This window comes from Cervus canadensis, chromosome 9 (assembly GCF_019320065.1).
Source record: "Cervus canadensis isolate Bull #8, Minnesota chromosome 9, ASM1932006v1, whole genome shotgun sequence".
Classification (NCBI taxonomy): Eukaryota; Metazoa; Chordata; class Mammalia; order Artiodactyla; family Cervidae; genus Cervus; species Cervus canadensis.
This window is the reverse complement of record NC_057394.1, coordinates 79,504,666-79,523,390: the sequence shown is the minus strand read 5'-3', so window position 1 is coordinate 79,523,390 and position 18,725 is coordinate 79,504,666. Positions and strand designations below refer to the sequence as shown.

At 49.5% G+C, this 18,725-nt stretch overlaps 1 protein-coding gene across 1 annotated transcript in view; it reads right to left on the bottom strand.

The window, feature by feature from the left end:
- The window catches only part of FLT1 (fms related receptor tyrosine kinase 1), a 197,828-nt gene that overhangs the window by 13,226 nt on the left and 165,877 nt on the right, over window positions 1–18,725 (bottom strand). Inside the window, exons 19-25 of the mRNA XM_043477541.1 lie at window positions 15,262–15,375; window positions 13,559–13,647; window positions 9,257–9,413; window positions 8,718–8,815; window positions 7,437–7,559; window positions 5,605–5,716; window positions 4,035–4,134 (exon numbers count right to left, since the gene is read on the bottom strand). Coding sequence (XP_043333476.1) covers window positions 4,035–4,134; window positions 5,605–5,716; window positions 7,437–7,559; window positions 8,718–8,815; window positions 9,257–9,413; window positions 13,559–13,647; window positions 15,262–15,375 — 793 coding nt within the window. The remainder of the gene's footprint in view (window positions 1–4,034; window positions 4,135–5,604; window positions 5,717–7,436; window positions 7,560–8,717; window positions 8,816–9,256; window positions 9,414–13,558; window positions 13,648–15,261; window positions 15,376–18,725) is intronic.

The following is an 18,725-nucleotide window of genomic DNA, read 5'->3' as shown; positions in this document are numbered from 1 at the left end:
AGGCATTGTCATGCATATAAAGATGATGCTTTTTGCAGTATGTAGTGTTCGCTCCCTTTAAATTGTGGGTACACAGTGTGATACATAAAAGGCTGCTTGGGCCAGGTCCTGCTGGGAGTGGAACTTACAGACACGGAGGAGGCTGGGAGTGAGGAAGGGGACTGTAACTCTGGGCTGTTGCCTCTGTTCCCTGGGCACATAGGACGGGGGCTGCCATGCCCAAGGTCCCTTCACTCTCCCTGACCTGAGAGACCTCCCTGACCTCTCCACGCCTTAGAGTGGGGGCTCCAGGCACGTGCCCCATCCAGGGAACCTGAGCCAGCCTGCCAGCGGCCAATGGCCTGGAGGAGCATAAGACAGTCCCATGTGGATCTCACATTAAGGTGGTGGTTCAGTAGCTAAGTCGTGTCTGACTCTTAGACCCCATGGATCATACCATGTCAGGCTCCCCTGTCCTTCACCATCTCCTGGGGTTTGCTCAAACTCATGTCCATTGAGTCAGTGATGCCATCTAACTAATCTATTGAGACAGGTGCAGAAATTCTGCAGAGGCAGGTGGTCATGGACTCGAGTCTGGGATCCTCAGTTCAGGTACAGGGGCTGTGGTGGAGGCTAGCCTGGTTCTACCTTATTTTGTCTAAGGCTCCCTGGTCTCTAGCAAGAAACAGACTCTCAAAGGCTGTATATATGTGTGTGTGTATATATATATATATATATATATACACACACACATAGTTGTATATACATTTGTTGTTTAGTTGATCAGTCATGTCCAACTCTTTGCAACTCTGTGGACTGTAGGCCATCAGGCTCCTCTGTCCATGGGATTCTCCAGGCAAGAATACTGGAGTGGGTTGCCATTTCCTTCTCCAGGAGATCTTCCTGCCTCAGGGATTGAACCCGCGTCTCCTGCATTGGCAGGTGGGTTCTTTACCACTGAGCCACTAAGGACGCCTGGAAAAGATACATAGATGTTCTGTGAAAAGTAGCCAAAGCAAGAAAGGTTTGAACCAGGCAAAAAAAGAGGGGTGGGCCCAAGAGTTGGCAGCATTCAGTCAAGAAGAGGCTGCAGGCTTATCTCAGCTAGCATTGCTTCACTGCTGAAAGGCGGAGGTGGAGGAAATGCAAGAAATGTGAGGAGGGTGCTCCCAGGTTCCTCTCTGCTGAAACCAGCCAAAGGGACCACCTACAACTATTGCTGTTTTTTATTTTGATCCCTGGTTTCTGATTTCCACTCCTCTTGCCTAAAATTCAATGCAAATCATCTCTGCAAACACCAAAGGAAAAGAAAAAAAAAATCAAAACATTCATTATTTCTCCTCCTCATTGAAAGACATCTGATCAAACAGGCTGTGGGCGAGGAACCAATGACTCAACATTAAACCGTTTTACATCACTAAGTAAATAGGTTTAATAAGAAAAAGAGACACCAGTTACACCCAAACCCACAGGCCTTCTTGAAGCAAGCTAGGGGCGAGGGGGCCTGTGGAGGGAGCTTCCTGTCCAAGCTATCACCCAGGCTCCCAAGTGCACGTCAATTTAAGTCAAGTTCAGGTCACAGGACCCAAGTTCTGAGAGTGCACGTTATCGTTACCCAGGTCTTCCCGCTATGGGTACAAGCAACATGGAAATGGCTCCATCAGCTTTCAAATGCTAAAGGTTTGAATTTTGGACTTCTTTTTTTAATTAAAAGAAAAGAAATTTTAAACACCGAAAACATTTTATATTGGGGTATAGCCAATGGCAACCCACTCCAGTATTCTTGCCTGGAGTATTCCATGGACATAAGAGCCTGGCAGGCTACAGAGGATGGGGTTGCAAAGAGTCCCACACAACTGAAACAGCTTAGCATGCATAGCCAGTTAACGTTGTGGTGGTTCAGGTGAACAGCGAAGGAGCTCAGCCACACATATCCTTGTGTCCCTTCTGGAATTCTGTCCTTGACAAACATTTCCCAAAGCTGCTGCTTTTTATCATTTCTATAGGAAACTCCCTAAAATTGAGGAACCACCCTTCTCTCTAGCTCTAGGCTGGGTTACAAGTGCTCTTCATATATAAAGATTTGAAGGTTTCATAAAGTCCAAGGCCACTTGGGGCCCAAAGTTGATGTGAGTTGTTTTGGACCAGAACCAGTATAAGGACTGGAAACACTGGCAACACACCCTGCAGGTGTGTAGTGTGGTACTGGGGGCTCTGGACTCAGACTTGGTCTGCTTAACTAATCAGCAAAGTGGCAAATCACTTTGGTGTTCTAGGCCTTGGTTTTCTCATCTGTACAATGGGGATACTAATAGCACCCACTGCATAGGTTGTTATGAGAATGAGGTAAATGGGTATATTTTAAAGTGTTTAAGATAGTGCCTGACTCTTGATAAGCACTAAACAACTAATAAATAATAAACACTTAATGACTGCAATTATTATTACTGTTGAAGATGAAAGGAGAAGGGGGGGCGGCAGGATGAGATGGTTGGATGGCATCACCAACTTAATGCACATGAGTTTGAGCAAGCTCTGGGAGATGGTGAAGGACAGGGAAGGCTGGCATGCTGTAGTCCATGGGGTCGCAAAGAATCAGATATGACTTAGCAACTGAACACCAACAATTATTACTGTTAGTCACTAGAAACTTGCTCTTGTAACTTTCAGATTATATGGAAAGTGGACAGAAATATTTAATTCAAAGCATGAGTGAACATGTCAGAGACATTTCTTCTAAGGAACATGGGGTATATTCCTAACTTGATGGTCCTGTGGTCTAGGGAGTCCGGAGGATCACCTTTCCGTCTGTCTCCTCTGTACCTAGCTAACTAGTCACAACACTTCTCAGAGGCTAGCTCCATCGCTCATTCCGTTCAGATGGTGATTCCCCCCGCCTGCCCCCGACACAGTCTGGGGTCTTCCAGTGAGATTATAGCAGGGGAAACACTTAAACCACGAAGTGCAGAGTCATCTCATTTTAAACCAGAACTCCTGGTGAAAAGAAGCTAGCACTTCAGAGCCTCCTGCCTTTCTCTCTCTGCAGCCCAGCCGTCTTCCCAGCTCTCGGAAGGGCCTTGTGCTTTCCTGGCCAAAACACCACATGCACCTGACCGGGTCCCTTCTCCCTCTGCGCGCGGGCTGCTCCCAGCCCTGCCCTCGTGGCCCGAGTCCCCGGGCCGCCTTGTCCCGGGTCTGACCTAGCTCGTCTCTGGACCGTGAAGGAAAGAGACTTGGCCTTGCACTCTGGCCAAGCCCCACTTCCTTCGTTCCCTCCAGCTCCTCCCGAAGGCCATCACAGGGCTCCCAGCAGGCCCCCGCCGTGTGGGTGGGACAGGAGGGCCCTGCAGGAAAGGCGGTGCTGCTGGGGGGCGGGGGGACGTGGGGTGGGGGCTCCCCTGAGTCCTTGATGGCAGCTGGACACAAAACTGCTGGGGTCATCACATTCCTGTCCAGGCCTCAGAGTGCAAAACAGGCCCAGAACTTCAGGAAAAAGTGTCTGCGGGGCGAGTGAGCACTTGTCCACCCGAGAAAGCTGTCAGGAAGGCCCTGGGTTCACAGGTCCCAGCCAGGTCCTAACAGGAGGCCCCTTTCCCCCCCATCTCCCCTGCATTCCATCTCCCCAGATTCCAGGGATCTGCATTCCACAGATCCCTGCTGTGGATGGGGGTCAGCGCTGCTTCCCTGCCGGACTCCACCCCGGCTGCCTGCCAAGCCCACTGGTTCCCAGTCTGAGCCACCCCCAAGGTCTGGCCCCCAGCTCCTGGGTGGTCTGTTCGGAGTTCCCCAGGCTCACACCTGGACGCTGTGTCGGGGTGGAGGGAGGACCCTGGGTAGGCACGGGTCCAGGACCCGAAGCCCCACTTCTGGAAGATGCTGGGTCCCCACGGGGGTACTCAGGGGCGTCCCTGGAGATAAGGGTTCACCTGAATCTCCCCGGACAGGGGATTCTGAAACTCAATAGTGCGTCCCCATCCTGAGGAGCCCTGGTGTGGGGGGAACCGTGGGGGAGGGAGGGTAAGGGTGGGAGTGGAGGCGGCAGGGTGGGGGCTCACATTTCAGGCGTGGCGTACTCAGGCGCCCGCATCCTCATGCCATCCTTCAGGCGGCTGCAGAAGTCCTCGTCCATCTGCACCCCCGGGTAGGGGGACCCGCCTGCATCAGGGACGAGAGAGCACAGGGCGTGTTACGACTTTGGGCACGTGTGGGCCAGTTCGGTGTCTGTCTCCTCCTCCGAAGTGATGGCTGGCGGTAAATTCCCAGGGACGGGAAGGGACCTTGGCACACAGCATGAGCACAGACCAGCTGGGTCAGCCCCGCGGTGCTGGGCGTCTGATGCCCCCTGCCTGGTTCCCAGGGCTGCTCCTGTCTGGTCAGGAGAAAGGCTGGCGTCTGAGGGGTCCCCCCTACCTGGAGAAGGAACTCTAGACAAATCCCATCCTTTAGAGACTCATTCGCTGGGTGAATGAGCTGCTTTTCCAAAATCCAGTGGCCTTTTTAAGGAGGTTCCTAGTGGCTCATTCACACCTCATCGAGAATGATTTTAATTCCCTGCTTTCTTGTAAACCTCATAGAGCATTGGGGTGGGGGGGCAGTTGCTGTGATGGGTATGGGGGAACGGGGTTGGGAGCCGGGACTGGGTGGGCTGGTGGGGCCGCCCACGGGCCTGGAGGGCCAGAGGAGCTGGGACTTTGCCTTTGGCCAAATTTTCTGGGCAGGATTGCAGGGAACAGGCCCTCTTGGAGGGGTTTGTGGCTGGGGGTGAGCGGGCCTCTGTATCGGCCCCATCACAGACCTGGAAGCTAGTCTCTCTCAGCGTTTGTCTGTCTGCACCTTGGCGTGACCGCAGCTGGGAGGAAGCAGCTGGGTGCGTACGGGGCTGGCACTGTGTCCCCGCGGGACCACTGTGGCCGCCAAGCTGCTTTCAAAGACTGCAGGCAACAGGTGCCTGTCATCGAAAGCAGGAGAATGGTTTTCCCACATTACAGGAAGCCAGGGATGTTACTGGGTGACTTTTATTTGCTCTGAGAGGCAAGTTTCTGGCAAAGTCTAAAAGACTCTTGGCTAGACCCGGCTACTCAAGGGAGGCCTCGGAACATCAGGTGCCTGTCTGCAGCCAGATGTGGGCGCCGGACGCATCTGGGAGCGCCGGGCCTGGGACCAGGTTTGCAGCCACCGCAGTGCGTGCTGCTGGAAGCTGAGCGCACCCACACACAACCGGCATTTCTGCCGTGCATCCTGTGTGAACTGGCGTCTGGGACCAGCCACGCTGAACAGAGGCCGGGGGTGAGCTGAGCTTGTTGGGGCTTTCCTGGGAAATTCTGCAGGGTGTCGGGTGGAAGGACACAAGGAGCGGAGAGGCGTGGGTATTAAACAGTCTGGGTGTTTGAGGAATTAGGACAAGGGAAGGGATAGCCAGACTGGTTGGAGGTATGTGGGACTGGAGATTGTATTCTGGTTGGATCTCTCTTGTAGCCCCCTGCATGTTTTTTTTTGTGCATATGGGCACACTGCTCTGAGCCCTCACGTGGGTTTTAGCAGCTGCCACAGCCCAGATGGCTCCCCAGAGGAAGCAGACGCTCAGCTCTGGGCAGCTGTCCCCTCTCCTCCTGCTCCCAGACCCACCTAAGGAGAAGATCTCCCACAGCAGCACTCCGTAAGACCACACGTCACTCTTGGTGCTGTAGATCTTGTCAAAGATGGACTCGGGAGCCATCCACTTCAGAGGAAGTCGCGTCTGGAAAAGGGTGAAGGGAGGCCTTGAGCAGGAGGGCATGCAAACAAAGCACATTCAACCCGAGCGCCCGGGGGTCACCTCCCAGATAATGCTTGGCCTTAAATCATTTCCCGGAGCAGCCACGGTTTCCTAGGACGGAGAGTGCACGTCAGCCTGCAGTGTGGCCCTGAAAGAGTGCTATAGTCATCCCTGTGATTGGCAGTAACTGTTTAGCAAGCCCTTCCTCTGTGCCCAGAGCACCCGACTCTGACTCTGTAAGAAAGCCTCCTTCCCAAAACAGCCTGCATGCCACGTGGACCTGGGAAAGAGCCCTGCGAATTATGGGGTTGGCCAGAATGTTCCTTGGGGTTTTTCTGTCACATCTAATGAAAAAATCCAAACAGACTTTTGACCAACCCGAGAGAAGGCATCTGGAAAATCGATCATTTCCAGGAATTTTTCTTAACAAGGAGAATTTTTGAAATGCATTCCAATATAAAATACAGGATTTTAAGAGTCATTGACTGGGAGGTGTGGGCAAAGGCACGGAAAAGAAGGAAGGTGATATACAGTGTTTAGGGCGCCGTGTGACCGGTTTTGAAGTGGGAGTCCCGGTGGGTTCGGCCCTGTGGCTTCATAGGGACGGAGATTGACAAGGAGCCTGGGCTGAGTGGGGGACAGAGAAAAATAGAGCGGGGAGGGCTGGGGAGAAGCTGAATGATGCACAGTAAAGAGCATAGACAGACACCCAGGTAGTTGCCATCTTTGCAAGTCAGGGCTCTCGAGGAAAGCTTGTTGTTGTTTTCCTTATAAAGAAACTGGGGGGGGGCACTCCCCGAGTGGGGTCCAGTGGTTAAGACTCCAGGTTTCTGACGCAGGGGATGGGCATTCCCCTGGTTTGGGAACTAAGATCCTGCATGCCTCGAAGTGAGGTCAAAGAAAGAGAAAGAAAACAGACAGGGGAGCAGTGGTTCTCAAAGTAGAATCCTGGGACTGGCTGAGTCCCCCGCACCTGAAGAGTTGTTAGAGAGAGGCACGTTCTCAGACCCCACTCAAGACTTTGGAATCAGTTTAACAAGCTCTCTGGATGACTTGTGTGCTCACTCTGAGAGCCAGGAGCAGAGAGTAGTCGTCTGGGCCCGACCCAGACGTAATGAAGCCTTCAGGGTAAAGGCCAGAGGGGAGAGGACACAGGAGGTCAGCTCTGAAAGTGGAAATAACACTTATCGCCAGAGACAGGAGGGAGGAGAGGCCAGTGTGAGCCAGCAGAGAAGCTGGGCAGGAGGGCGGACCCGAGCGGGACGTGATTTCCTCCCCAGCGAGGTCATGCGGACGGCCGCCCCCACCCTTTCCTGAGACGTGTACACCTGCCGAATCCATCACCCGGCTTTATCTGAGGGGAAGAGTCCAAGCTGTTCTCCCAGCTGCCTGGGGAACTCCCCCCAGGGTGGGCAGAGGAGGGGCTGATGTGGACTCAGCAGGGCTACTGACCAGCGGTCAAGCGTCCAAAGGACAGGAGCCGGGCTGGGACCAGGGTAAGGACCGGAGGAGGAGAGCAGGGCCTCGCTGGGCCCCGTGTGAGGACCCTCGGGTCCAGAGGCCGTGGGGCCAGCCTGTCTGCACAGGCTGTGGTTTGGGGAGCCCTGCCGAGGAAGTGTAAATATTTACCAAGGGCTTTGGTCTATGGTTTAGAAATGATAGGGCCCCAATGAGTCAAACAAACATCAAACTTTGGACTTACATCTCCTTTTCTCACATAGTCGGGGTTCTTATAAATATCCCGGGCAAGCCCAAAGTCGCAAATCTTCACCACGTTGTTCTCGGACAAAAGTATGTTTCGTGCGGCCAGGTCCCGATGAATGCACTAGAGTAAAAACAGTGGCATCATCGATGCGTGTCTTAATCTCATCCAGGAATTTCCTGCTCCTTCTCGCTGTTCTTAACTCGGGGACTCATGTCACATGCTTCCTTTACATGAAGGGTCCAGCTCTCCGTGCACACGGGGTCGCCCCAAACACGAAGCACTTCTCTCTCAAATTCAGACCCCCTGGAGGCCCCCAAGTCAAGAAGCCCCCGGAATCCTCTCTGCCCCGGCGCTGCAGGATGGCATCAGGTAAACAGTGCTGGCCATCTGTTCTCCCAGGAGCACGACTTCCCCACAGCCTTTTATCCTGAGCTGCTGAGACCAGATCACCACCCAGCTGGAGCTCCCTAGGAGGACTCCCCTGGGTGAGTTAACAGATGTGGAGCCATGTACTCTGAGATTCTGACCAGTTCTGGAGGCATGCTAGGGGAAAACATGGAGTGTGGGTGCTGGGGTCATCTATTCTGAAACCCAGTGAGCTCTTCCCCTGGAATTAAGTTCTACCCACTGGTACCCTACCCACAAGGCTTCCCTTCAGACAGTAAAGAATCTGCCTGCCATGCAGGAGTCCTGGGTTTGATCCCTGGGTCAGGAAGATCCCCTGGAGAAGGGAATGGCAAGCCACTCCAGTATTCTTGCCTGGAGAATCCCATGGACAGAGGAGTCTGGTGGGTTACAGTCCACAGAGGTCACAAAGAGTCGGACATGACTTAGCAACTAACACTTTCATTGGTACCCAAGTGTCATTTCTCAAACCTCCTCACTCACATCAGAACAGATTAAGGTGTGTGTTGTGAAGTTCACTCTACATTTAAGGACCCGTTGTTGTTTAGTTACTAACTTGTATCTCACTCTTTTGTGATGCTATGGACTGTAGCCTGCCAGACTCCTCTGTCTGGGATTTTCCAGGCAAGGATGCTTGAGTGGCTTGCCATTTCTTCCTCAAGGGGATCTTCCGACCCAGGAATTGAACCCACATCTTCTTGAGTGGCAGGCGAATTCTTTACCAATGAACCACCAGGGAAGCCCATTTAAGGGCCTACATACTAGCAAATATGAGGAAAAATGAACTTATAGCGAAGGTTTGTGTTTGCCTCTGTGTGTATCCACACACCAAGGCCCAGGAAAGAAGCAAAACAGTGAAGAGTGAGAGCTCACCTTTCTGGAAGACAAAAACTCCATGCCTCTGGCCACTTGAAAACTGTAAGAAATCAGATCTTCCATAGTGATGGGCTGCTTGTAGAAGTCGTCAAAATCTGGAAAGTATTAAAACCGAAGCTGTTTGTAAAGGCTCTTGTCAGGCCACCAAATCCCAGTTTATTGGAACAGTGTTAGCAAAACATAAAACAAACCAACAAACAGAGTTCATCTTTGAGAGCCATTTCAGTCTCCAAATGAACATCCAACATTTTTCCAGGCCTCTAGCCTGGTTTGCCCAAGTATCTGGGGTGGGGACGGGGGCAGGGGGGACGATCCATTAAGACAGAAAGGCCTGGGGGGAAGACAATGGTACAGTTCCCTGTCAAAATTAGTAACTCTGGAAATAATCTAAATTCAAATCTTATCTCCCCAGGACATTAGCCTTCGAGTCTCTCACGGATGTTTATTAGGGTGATAAATAAGAAAAAAATTTCAGAGATGCACAGTGTGTTGTAAAAATATCTCAGACTGGAGGACAGGAAGGAATTAATACCTACCCTCCTCTTCCTCAACATCACTGAGACTTTTATCTTCCTGAAACCCGGAGCTCGCGAAGCTCTCGCTGCTGGTAACGCTGTCTAGCCTCTGTTTCTCGCCCTGCTCCAGGTCTGGCTCCATTTTCTCTTTCTTAGGCTCCACGTGTAAGGCTGCATCCTTTTAAGAGACCAAAGAAGACACTGATGAAAGGGACAGAACAGCAGCAGGGGGACCGGGCCCTCGGGCCAGCAATTGCCTGTGTTGGGAGGATGTCCTCTGACAGAAGGGCTAGTGAACTAGAGCCTGGCTGCCCCGCTGCGGGTGGGAAGTCTTCCACTCTTGACTGGGCTTCTGGGTGGCATCTCAGCTGGGATGAAGGGATATTCACAGCAGCTGCTGTTTCCTGAGCACTTACTCTCTGAGCCAGCACACTGAGGATCTTAGGTACGCTTTCTCGTTTAACCTTTCCAACAGCTTTACAAAGTACCTCTTACAATACGTGAAGGAATACATTCAGAGAAGTCAAATAATCAAAGTCACATGCGGCTGAGAGATGGCAAAGCGTGAACCCAGGTCTGGCCAACTCTATTCCGTGCCCGTCAGCACTTTTCCATCCCGTGCGCCATCTTGGGAAAGACAATATGGAATGATGGAAAAGGGTCCCCAGTCAACCTGGGACCACGCTTTGTAATCCCCAGGGGGAATAATAAGAGGAGGCTGCAGTTACCAATGTGGTTTCCTTGGAGAAGGAGGGAACATGAACATTTCTTTTTCTCCTCTCCATTCAAAGATGTAGCCTGATCCTAACAAAGGCAGAAAATGCCTTTCATTCTGAACTGGGCATCTGAGCCCTGGTGTGTATCCAATTCTTTCATTAAGTGTGTGATCTTGAGCAGCGAACCACCTTGCTTTTATGGATTTCCATTTCTATATCTGAAAAGCTCTATCATCTTATGTTTGGACTCACAGGAGTTGTTGGTTTTGAGGTGGAACCAGAAAAGATGGGTATCATCTTTAGTAATTCATCTAATTGCTGTGACTCTAGAAAAAGCACTCTCAGTGGCTTCGTGAGTCTACCATGTACCTGGCTCAGGGGTGGCTGTAGGGGGACTGGGGTTCAGAGGTGTCCCCCGAACCACCTGCACTTTGGGGCGGGGCTCCCCATCCTTCCTTGGTTTTTCCTGGAAGCATCAGTACGTGGGAGTGGTCCCTCCACTAGAGGGCGTAGTGGGAGCAAGCAGAGGACAGACAAGACAGCTTCAGTCCCCGAAACTGTGGAAGCGTGGAGGGTCTCTAGGCTCCTGCCCCCTGGAAAGAAACCCTCTTGTGCCTGCCGCAGAAGCGGAGTTAGTCCTCAGAGTGAACCCCCGCTGCCATCCAGGGGACCTACCTGACAGCAGGTAAAGAATGTTAGCTCTGGTTACTGTATGTCCCTGAGGCAGTCAGATTTGATTCTGCTCAGTTGGGGACTGAAATTTTATTTCCCACGAGACCCTTTCCAGGACAGAAGTAGGCAGGGGAAGGTGCTGGGGTGAAAAGTTCTGGACTCTTTGGCGAAGCTCCAGGGACCATAACTCAGACTCCCCCACCCCATCCCCGCTTCCCCCTCTCCCAGGTTAATGGTATATTTAGCTCTGCTTATTGGTAACTGTTTCTGGTAAATAAAGGTTGATTTACTGAACTTTTGGGACTCTGACAGAATCCTTTGGATTTATTACAAATAATATTTAAAGATCCTAGTGAATTTATTTGGAAAATGAAATATCCCATTTCGATTCAGCCTTTCGGTTTTTCCTTCACCTTCTCTTTATATGTCTTTAGGTTCCAAATATGAAATACAGCTGTGTATTTTCCACGAAAACACTGAGCTCCACCAACAGGGAGGTGAATCATTAAATATAGCCCGAGAAGGAAGCAGGCTCTTCAAACAAAGGACGTACGAAATCAAACGTTCCATCCTGCCCAGGTCCCTGGGGTATTCTCGCTGGCTTAGTTCTTCCTGAAGCCAGCCCAGGATTTCAGGACTGAAAAGAAGTTGTACTACTCTTAGTCCAGGGCACCATTCTCCACTTTTTCTTATGTTTTTTTTTTTTTTCTTCCCTCTTCTTACCCAGGACAGTGCATGGAAAAAGTATTGAAGGGACATTAGAAGAGCTGGGTTCTTTCTCCTTGACTTTATCTTTTGCCAAGTTCATGTCCTTAAGGCAATCGCTGGACTTTCTAAGCACGTCTGTGATGTGAGTGTGGCCTAGCTGATCACAAAGATCCCTTTCAGCTTTAAGATTCTCATCATGTTATTTTTCATTCGCTAAGTTGTGTCCAGCTCTTTGCAAGTCTATGGACTGCAGCATGCCAGGCTTCCCTGTCCTTCAGTCTCCCAGAGTTTGCTCAAATGCATGTCCATTGAGTCGGTGATGCCATCCAACCGTCTCATCCTCTGTCACCCCCTTCTCCTCCTGCCCTCAATCTTTCCCAGCATCAGGGTCTTTTCCAATGAGTCAGTTCTTCCCATGAGCGAAGTATTGGGGCTTCAGTTTCAGCATCAGTCCTTCCAATGAATAGGCAGGGTTGATTTCCTATAGGATTAACTGGTTGGATCTTCTTGCAGTCCAACGGATTGATTCTCAAGAGTCTTCTCCAGCACCACAGTCCGAAAGTATCAATTCTTCAGTGCTCAGCCCTCATTATGGTCCAACTCTCACATCTGTACATGACTACTGGAAAAACCATAGCTTTGACTAGACGGACCTTTGTCAGCAAAGTGATGCCTTTGCCTTTTAATATGCCATCTAGGTTTGGGCTTCCTTGGTGGCTCAGAGAGTAAAGAATCTGCCTTGCCATCATCTTTTAAGATACGAGTGACTAAGTGATTTGTGCGTGTCTGAATCTGTATGGAGAGAGGGGGAGGGAGAGAGAGAGAGAAATTTATCAAGATGACTTGATAGTTATATAGATGGCTAGTAAATTTAATCTCTATCACTGCATACAGTGGGATCAAATAGTCTCTGTGCTTGGCACAAAAAGAGTGTAATATATTAGCACAGAAAGAAAGATTTTTTTTTTTGCTTCCTTGTTGTCTTGCTCCTTTACTGGAGTGTCATTGCTTTACAATGTTGGCATTAATTTCTGGAAAAAAAACTTCTTTTAAAAGAAAAAGCAGAGATTGTGTTTTAAGCTTAGTCATTAATGGTGTTGACTGAAGAAAAGCACAGCGTAAAAACAGGTTTATTCAGTGTCTTTCTGAGGACTGTGGTCTGGGAGCAGCCTTGCGGAGAGCTCTGAGGAGGTAGGGGAGGTCAGTTTATGTGTGATTCTGGTGAAGACAGTGCGTGCAATCCAGCACATATGCAGGTAGAAGGCTGCTGCTAGTCCCAGGGAACAGATACGTTAGTTAATGGTTTCAGGGCTTTTCTGACTAGGAGAGAGAGCAAGATACGGGTTCCTAAAAAATCTCTCCTGTGAAAATATGTGACCATCTGAAGGCCTGTTCTGCTAGTTTTCCCAGGGCACATATTGCCTTATTTCTAACCTCCACCTGAACTCCTTTCAGAGTGTTTTAAAGGTCAGCAAAAGATCCTCTGGAGGAAGAAATGGCAACCCACCCCAGTTTTCTTGCCTGGAAAACTCCACAGACAGAGGAACCTGGTGGGCTACCATCCATGGAGATGCAGAGTCGGACACGACTGAGGGACTGAGCACAAAGGTCAGCAGCTGCAGTGGCTAATAATGCAGTCCCTGTAGAGCCAGATGGATAGCTAGCAACATTTCTTTAGTTGGCAACGGAAAATTTTATTTTCTTGTTTTATGATATTATTTTTGTTGTTCAGTTGCTCTGGTTGTGTCTAGCTCTTTGCAACCGCGTGGACTGCAGCACATCGGGCTTCCCTGTTCTTCACCATCTCCTGTTGTTTGCTTAAACTCATGTCCATCGAGTCAGAGATGCCATCCAACCATCTCATCCTCTGTCACCCGCTTCTCCTCCTGCTTTCAATCTTTCCCAGCATCAGGGTCTTTTCCGATGAGTCAGTTCTTCCCATCAGGTAGCCAAAGTATTGGAGCTTTAGCTTCAGCATCAGTCCTTCCAATGAATATTCAGGGTTGATTCCCTTTAGGATTGACTAGTTTGATCTCCTTGCAGTCTAAGGGACTCTCAAGAGTCTTCTCCAACACCAGAATTTGAAAGCATCAGTTCTTTGGTGCTCAGCCTTCTTTATGATCCAACTCTCACATCCATACATGACTACTAGACATGACTATGCTGCTATAGCCTGAATGGAAACTCAATTCTTTGTTGAAAAATCCCCAACCCAGAAGCTCCTTACCTTGTTGAGAAAGAATAAGGCCCGTTTGCTCTTGAGATAGTTGGAGAGATTTCCATATTTGCAGTATTCAACAATCACCATCAGGGGCCCTGCAACCAGAGCAACACAAGCTCAGTCAGTCATCTGCCAGCCTCGGTAGGCCTGGAGGTCTCAAACCAGCTTGTTTTTATATTAGCGAGTTCTGTGGGAATCCCTGGGTTGGGAAGACCCCCTGGAGAAGGGAATGGCTACCCATTCCAGTACTCTTGCCTGGAGAATCCCATGGACAGAGGAGCCTGATGGGATACAGTTCATAGGGTCGCAAAGGAGTCAGACATGACTTGGTGACTTAACTTTTCTGGGAGATGCAACTTAGGAGTGAGATTTCTTTTTCAATTGAACCTGAGAAAGAGTTTACAAATACAAAAGGAGTAGATATGGGGGAGGAGTATGGTGAAGAAGCAGAAAAAAGCAAAGTAGAAGAGAGAGAACTTTGAGGAGGGGGGCTGGGCAAGGTCAGGGCTCTGCCTATGACTGGCAGGCACCCTCCCCTGCCAGCATCGGGACACTGTCACATCAGCCCCTCCTCCCAGGACCTGTCTGGCCTGACTCCCCTGCACCACAGCCCCCTGGGGGTGTCTGCATGGAGACTGCCTTGGGGCTTTCAAGATCTAACGTGGGGATCAGCCAATTTATAAAGGAAGAGAAGATAAATATTTGAGGCTCAGCAGGCCACACAATCCTGGAGAAGGGAATGGCAACCCACTCCAGTATCCTTGGGATACTGGAATCCCATGGACAGAGGAGCCTGGCGGGCTACAGTCCCTGGGGTCGCAAAGAGTCGGACATGACTGAGCGACCAAGCAGCAACAGCAGGCCACATTTCTACTCAAGTCTGCCTCTGTAGCCTGAAAGCGCCTTGGATGACACCCTTGAGTGACTGCGCTTCAACCTTATGAACGCAGAGATCTGAATTTCATAACATGATCCCACGTCACAAAATATACTTCTTTTGCTCCCCACCCTGTCCCCCAGCTATTTCAACTGGTCAAATGAAGCCCACAGGCTGGCCGACTGGTTTGCCAACTTCTGGTCAAAAGAAGCAAGAGGGTTGGGAAGGGGGGAACCCCAGAGTTGCGCTGCGGGTCCCTGGGCACCCTGAAGTCTTCCCCCAGGCCCTGCTGTCCTCCTTACCACTTGCCCAACCAGGCTCAAGGCCTGGGGGGAAGAATAGCTTCAGGTTCTGGATCAAAGCAGACGTGGCCCCAGAGGGGCTCCCGGCTGCAGGCCCTGCCCTGGGGGAGCCTTGGTCATGACACAGCCCAGTCCCTGTACTTGGCCCGGGTGGGTGAGGCCTGTCTGAAGGCCATGGCCACCCCCCACACCCCGCTTCTCCTGGGATCCTGCCTGGAGTCATTCCTTCCCTTGGAGGAAGCTTCCGGAATGCCCACCTTCTCCGAGTTTGCCTCGGTTCCCATCATGGGTGTCCTTCCGGGTCTAGTTCAGCAGAACCAGATGGGTCTCAAAGGGAGTTCTTCTGTTGGGAACCTTTAAGCTAAGCATGCAGGGAAGGCATTTCCAGGATGGGAGCCCCTTCCATCCTGGGACAGACTCCTCCGGACTACAGCAGGCTGTCTGCCAGGGGTTGGAGAGAGGGGTCAGGGGACGGAGAAGCTGCCCTGGTGTGTGAACCCGGAGAAGAGCAGCCCCCCCGCCCCACCTACCTCCTTGCTTGGTGCAGGCTCCCAGCAGGTTGACGACATTCAGATGGTGGCCTATGTGGGTCAGGATCTTGAGCTCGGTCATCAGAGCCTTGTACTCGCTGGCCGTGGCCCCCTCTGTGTAAGGAGCAAGGGAAAGTCAGGTCGATGGGACAGTGGGGCTCTCTCCTTGAGGGGCGACCCTCCTCCCCTCGGAGGTGAGCAGCGTTCAGCTCTCATTGCACTGACTTCCCCACGCTCTGCAGAAAGGCCAGTCTCCAGCCTGTGTTCACTCCTCCACCCTCTTGAGCCAGCATCCTCTGGGCAACAGTGAGGCTGGAGTGGTGTGGGGTCAGCTGCTGGACATCCCTCTGGGTGGACCAGGTCCCAGAGGGTCATGGGCTGACTCGGAGTTGGGCACCAGGTGGGAGCGCCCTCCCAAGGCTTCCTTCCGTCAGAACCAGGCCCAGTTAGAAACTTCCAGGCAGGGATGCGCCCGCATCTCATCTTTTTCTCACTTTCCCCACTTTGAGAATTACAAAGGAGAAGCACAGAGGGGCCTGCAAGGGCAGAGAGGCCCCTTCTGTAAACATCTTTGCTGTGTGTTATGTTTTCCCTGTAACCTCTTCCTCCCTGGAGTCCTCAAGGTTATCTCAAGTCAGGAGGGTCCATAAGCATCTGACTTCAGCTTCATTCTCAGAGATAAACAACGTCAGTCTAAAAATTAGCAGAGTCTAAAGCCCAAATTAACTTTGTCCTGTCTGTCTGTCCTTATTGGTTAACTTATAAAGCATTAAAAAATTTCAAATTATGTTTAGAAGTTTAAAATAAGTCATATTAGCTTGCTGTAAATTATTTCAACAATATGATGTTTATGAAGTAAAAAGTGAAAGTCATCCCAATCCAGTTACATTTTTTTAAAAAAAAGAAATCCAGTTACTTTTTTAGAGGTAACCACTGTTAATCACTTGGAGTTTCAGACTGTTTTCTATGCATTTATAAATATAGGTACCCAATCAAAAGTCTTTTTTGTTTGTTTACATAAATGGGATCATATATAAAAATATAAAAGCAAATTTGATGTATATAATTTGCTTTCCCCCCTTTTAAATGTGGTGGACTTTTCTCATTCTTTTAAATTGATTAATGGCATTCCTGACATTTAGATGGTCTATAGTTGTGTTTTGTTTTTGCCATTACAAATATTCTTTAATAAACAGCCTGTGATTTTTGTGCCCATGTGTGTTTCTGTAGGACAGTCCTAGAAGTGAGTGGAAGGCTGTGCATTTCACATTGTGGATATTGGAATGGAATTTCATAAGCACAAGTCATTTTTTAATAATAACCAGATAAACACTAGAAGCCTCCCAATGGAGTTGGGATTGGCTCAGAGTAAATGCTCAACAAATATTCGTTAGACAAATAAACAACATGATTACTCTTCTCATCTCAGACATGGGCTTAAGGCCCAGAAAGGTTAAAGGTTTTGCTCAAGGGCACTTTGAAAGAGCTTCTGAGTCATGGCCTTTGTTTGACCTTCTGCCTTTCCAGTGTCTCTTAGAAACAGATGGCCAACCAACTTAAACAAGAAAGCTTGAATGAAAATAGTGTTTTAGTAATGTTATATAGTGGGTGATTTGGCAATCTCTTGCAGTCAAGGCTGCTGGCTTAAAAAGATGATAAGCCTTTATTAAGATATTATACACATTATTTTTGTATTACATAGATTCTCTGGGCCTTTAAAGAAAATCTCAAGTCAGAATTTCCCCCTCAAATTCATCCTTCCACACCCTGATGCCCCTTTGGCACAGAGGGAAAACCAGGTTCTTTGGCTCAGATTTTTCCACTTATAGGCAGGGCCATGGCTTTTATCTTGGGCCCATAATAGACAAGCATGGGCAGCCGATCTGCCCCTTCTAGCATCTTATTCCTCAGCTAGTTTTGTCTCCCTATGTGTGGTTGTAAGCAGGGAGACAAAACTAGCTAAGGAATAAGATGCTTTCAGATATAGTGTCAGCTTATCTCAAGGCTGGATACCAGCTTACCTCCAGAACACAGACCAGAATCATTTTCAGGATTTTGGAGCGATGGATCATTTCTAGAAGGCAGCCCTTCTGTAGCACTGAGGTGTGTGTGTGTCAGGGGGATGAGCCTTGCACCCGAACTCTTACTTTTGCATGGCTGAGTTGTGTGGCCTTGCAGAGGCTACTTAACCTTTCTGGGTGCTGGTTCTTTATCTGCAAACTGAGATAATAAAAGCTACCTTACAGAAGCTCTAGAGAGAAAAACAAGAAAAGTGACAATTTCATGCAATTCAAGCTACTATATTAAAGTATATAGGGTTGGCCAGAAAGTTCGTTTGGGTTTTTCCATAACCCAATACTTAGTCTGGTGCTTTCTCGCATAGAAGACATGTTGATGCCTTTTCTCTTTAGACCCTGGGATTGGGGGTGTCCAGGGTGGGGTGCTGGAATGCAGAAATTCTCTCAGAAATGCCTGTGATCATCTGGGTAGTTCCCCTTGAACAAGTCCTCCTGTTTCATGGATGCATAACTCCTTTTTCCTGGCTACCTTCAGGCTCTTTGCAGAGCTTTATCAGAGCAGTCACTCAACAGCCTTTTGAAGTGGAAACTATCACCACACGGGGCTTTTTGCAGTGACGGTGTCAGCGCCGCATGAAGGTGAAGGCTTTGCGTCCCCCCCAGCGAGTGGGTCTTTCAGCTGGACTCTTTGCCAGCTACCTGCTTGGCTGAGCGCAGAGTTTCCTGTGCCTGAAAACCCCCTGGCAATGTGTCAGCGATGTTGGAAAGCTGAAAACTGCTCTGCGGGCTTACAGTCCTGTTTCTTTCAGTTTGGGAACCTTAAAATGCATCGAAGTAACATGACAATTTCATCACAATGAAGAAGTGTTTTCTGCACTTTAAAGCAGAAGTCCTCAACCTTTTTGGCACCAGGGGCCGGTTTTGTGGAAGATAATTTTTCCATGGACTGGGAGCAGGGGGAGGAGATGGTTTCAGGATGATTCATGTGCATCACATTTATTATGCACTTTATTTGTATTATGACTACATCAGCTCCACCTCAGACAGTAGATTCTGGAGGTTGGGGTCCCCTGCAGTGGGGAGCTGTGTGTCTTGGAGATGTTTGGTTTATGAGATTTTCAGTGGTTTTCATTTTCACTCTATCTTAGGGTGGTGGTCGTAAATCGCTTTGTCATTTGACCCACCTCCCAGTGCTTCACAGAGTGATAGTATTGTCAACATAGAAAGATAATTTGTTTATTTGTTTTTAAATCTCTAAAGAGGAAATGTTTTATGGGCAGGACTTGATGCTATAAAATAGCTTGACATTCTGATCAACTCAATTGTTCTAGCTTCATTGTCTTTATAGTGAGCTCAAGCACCAGCTGAGCCTTTGAGATTTATACATACAGCCAAGTTTCCATTGTAATGTCATAGGGACCACTCCAAAAATTCATACCTGTGGTT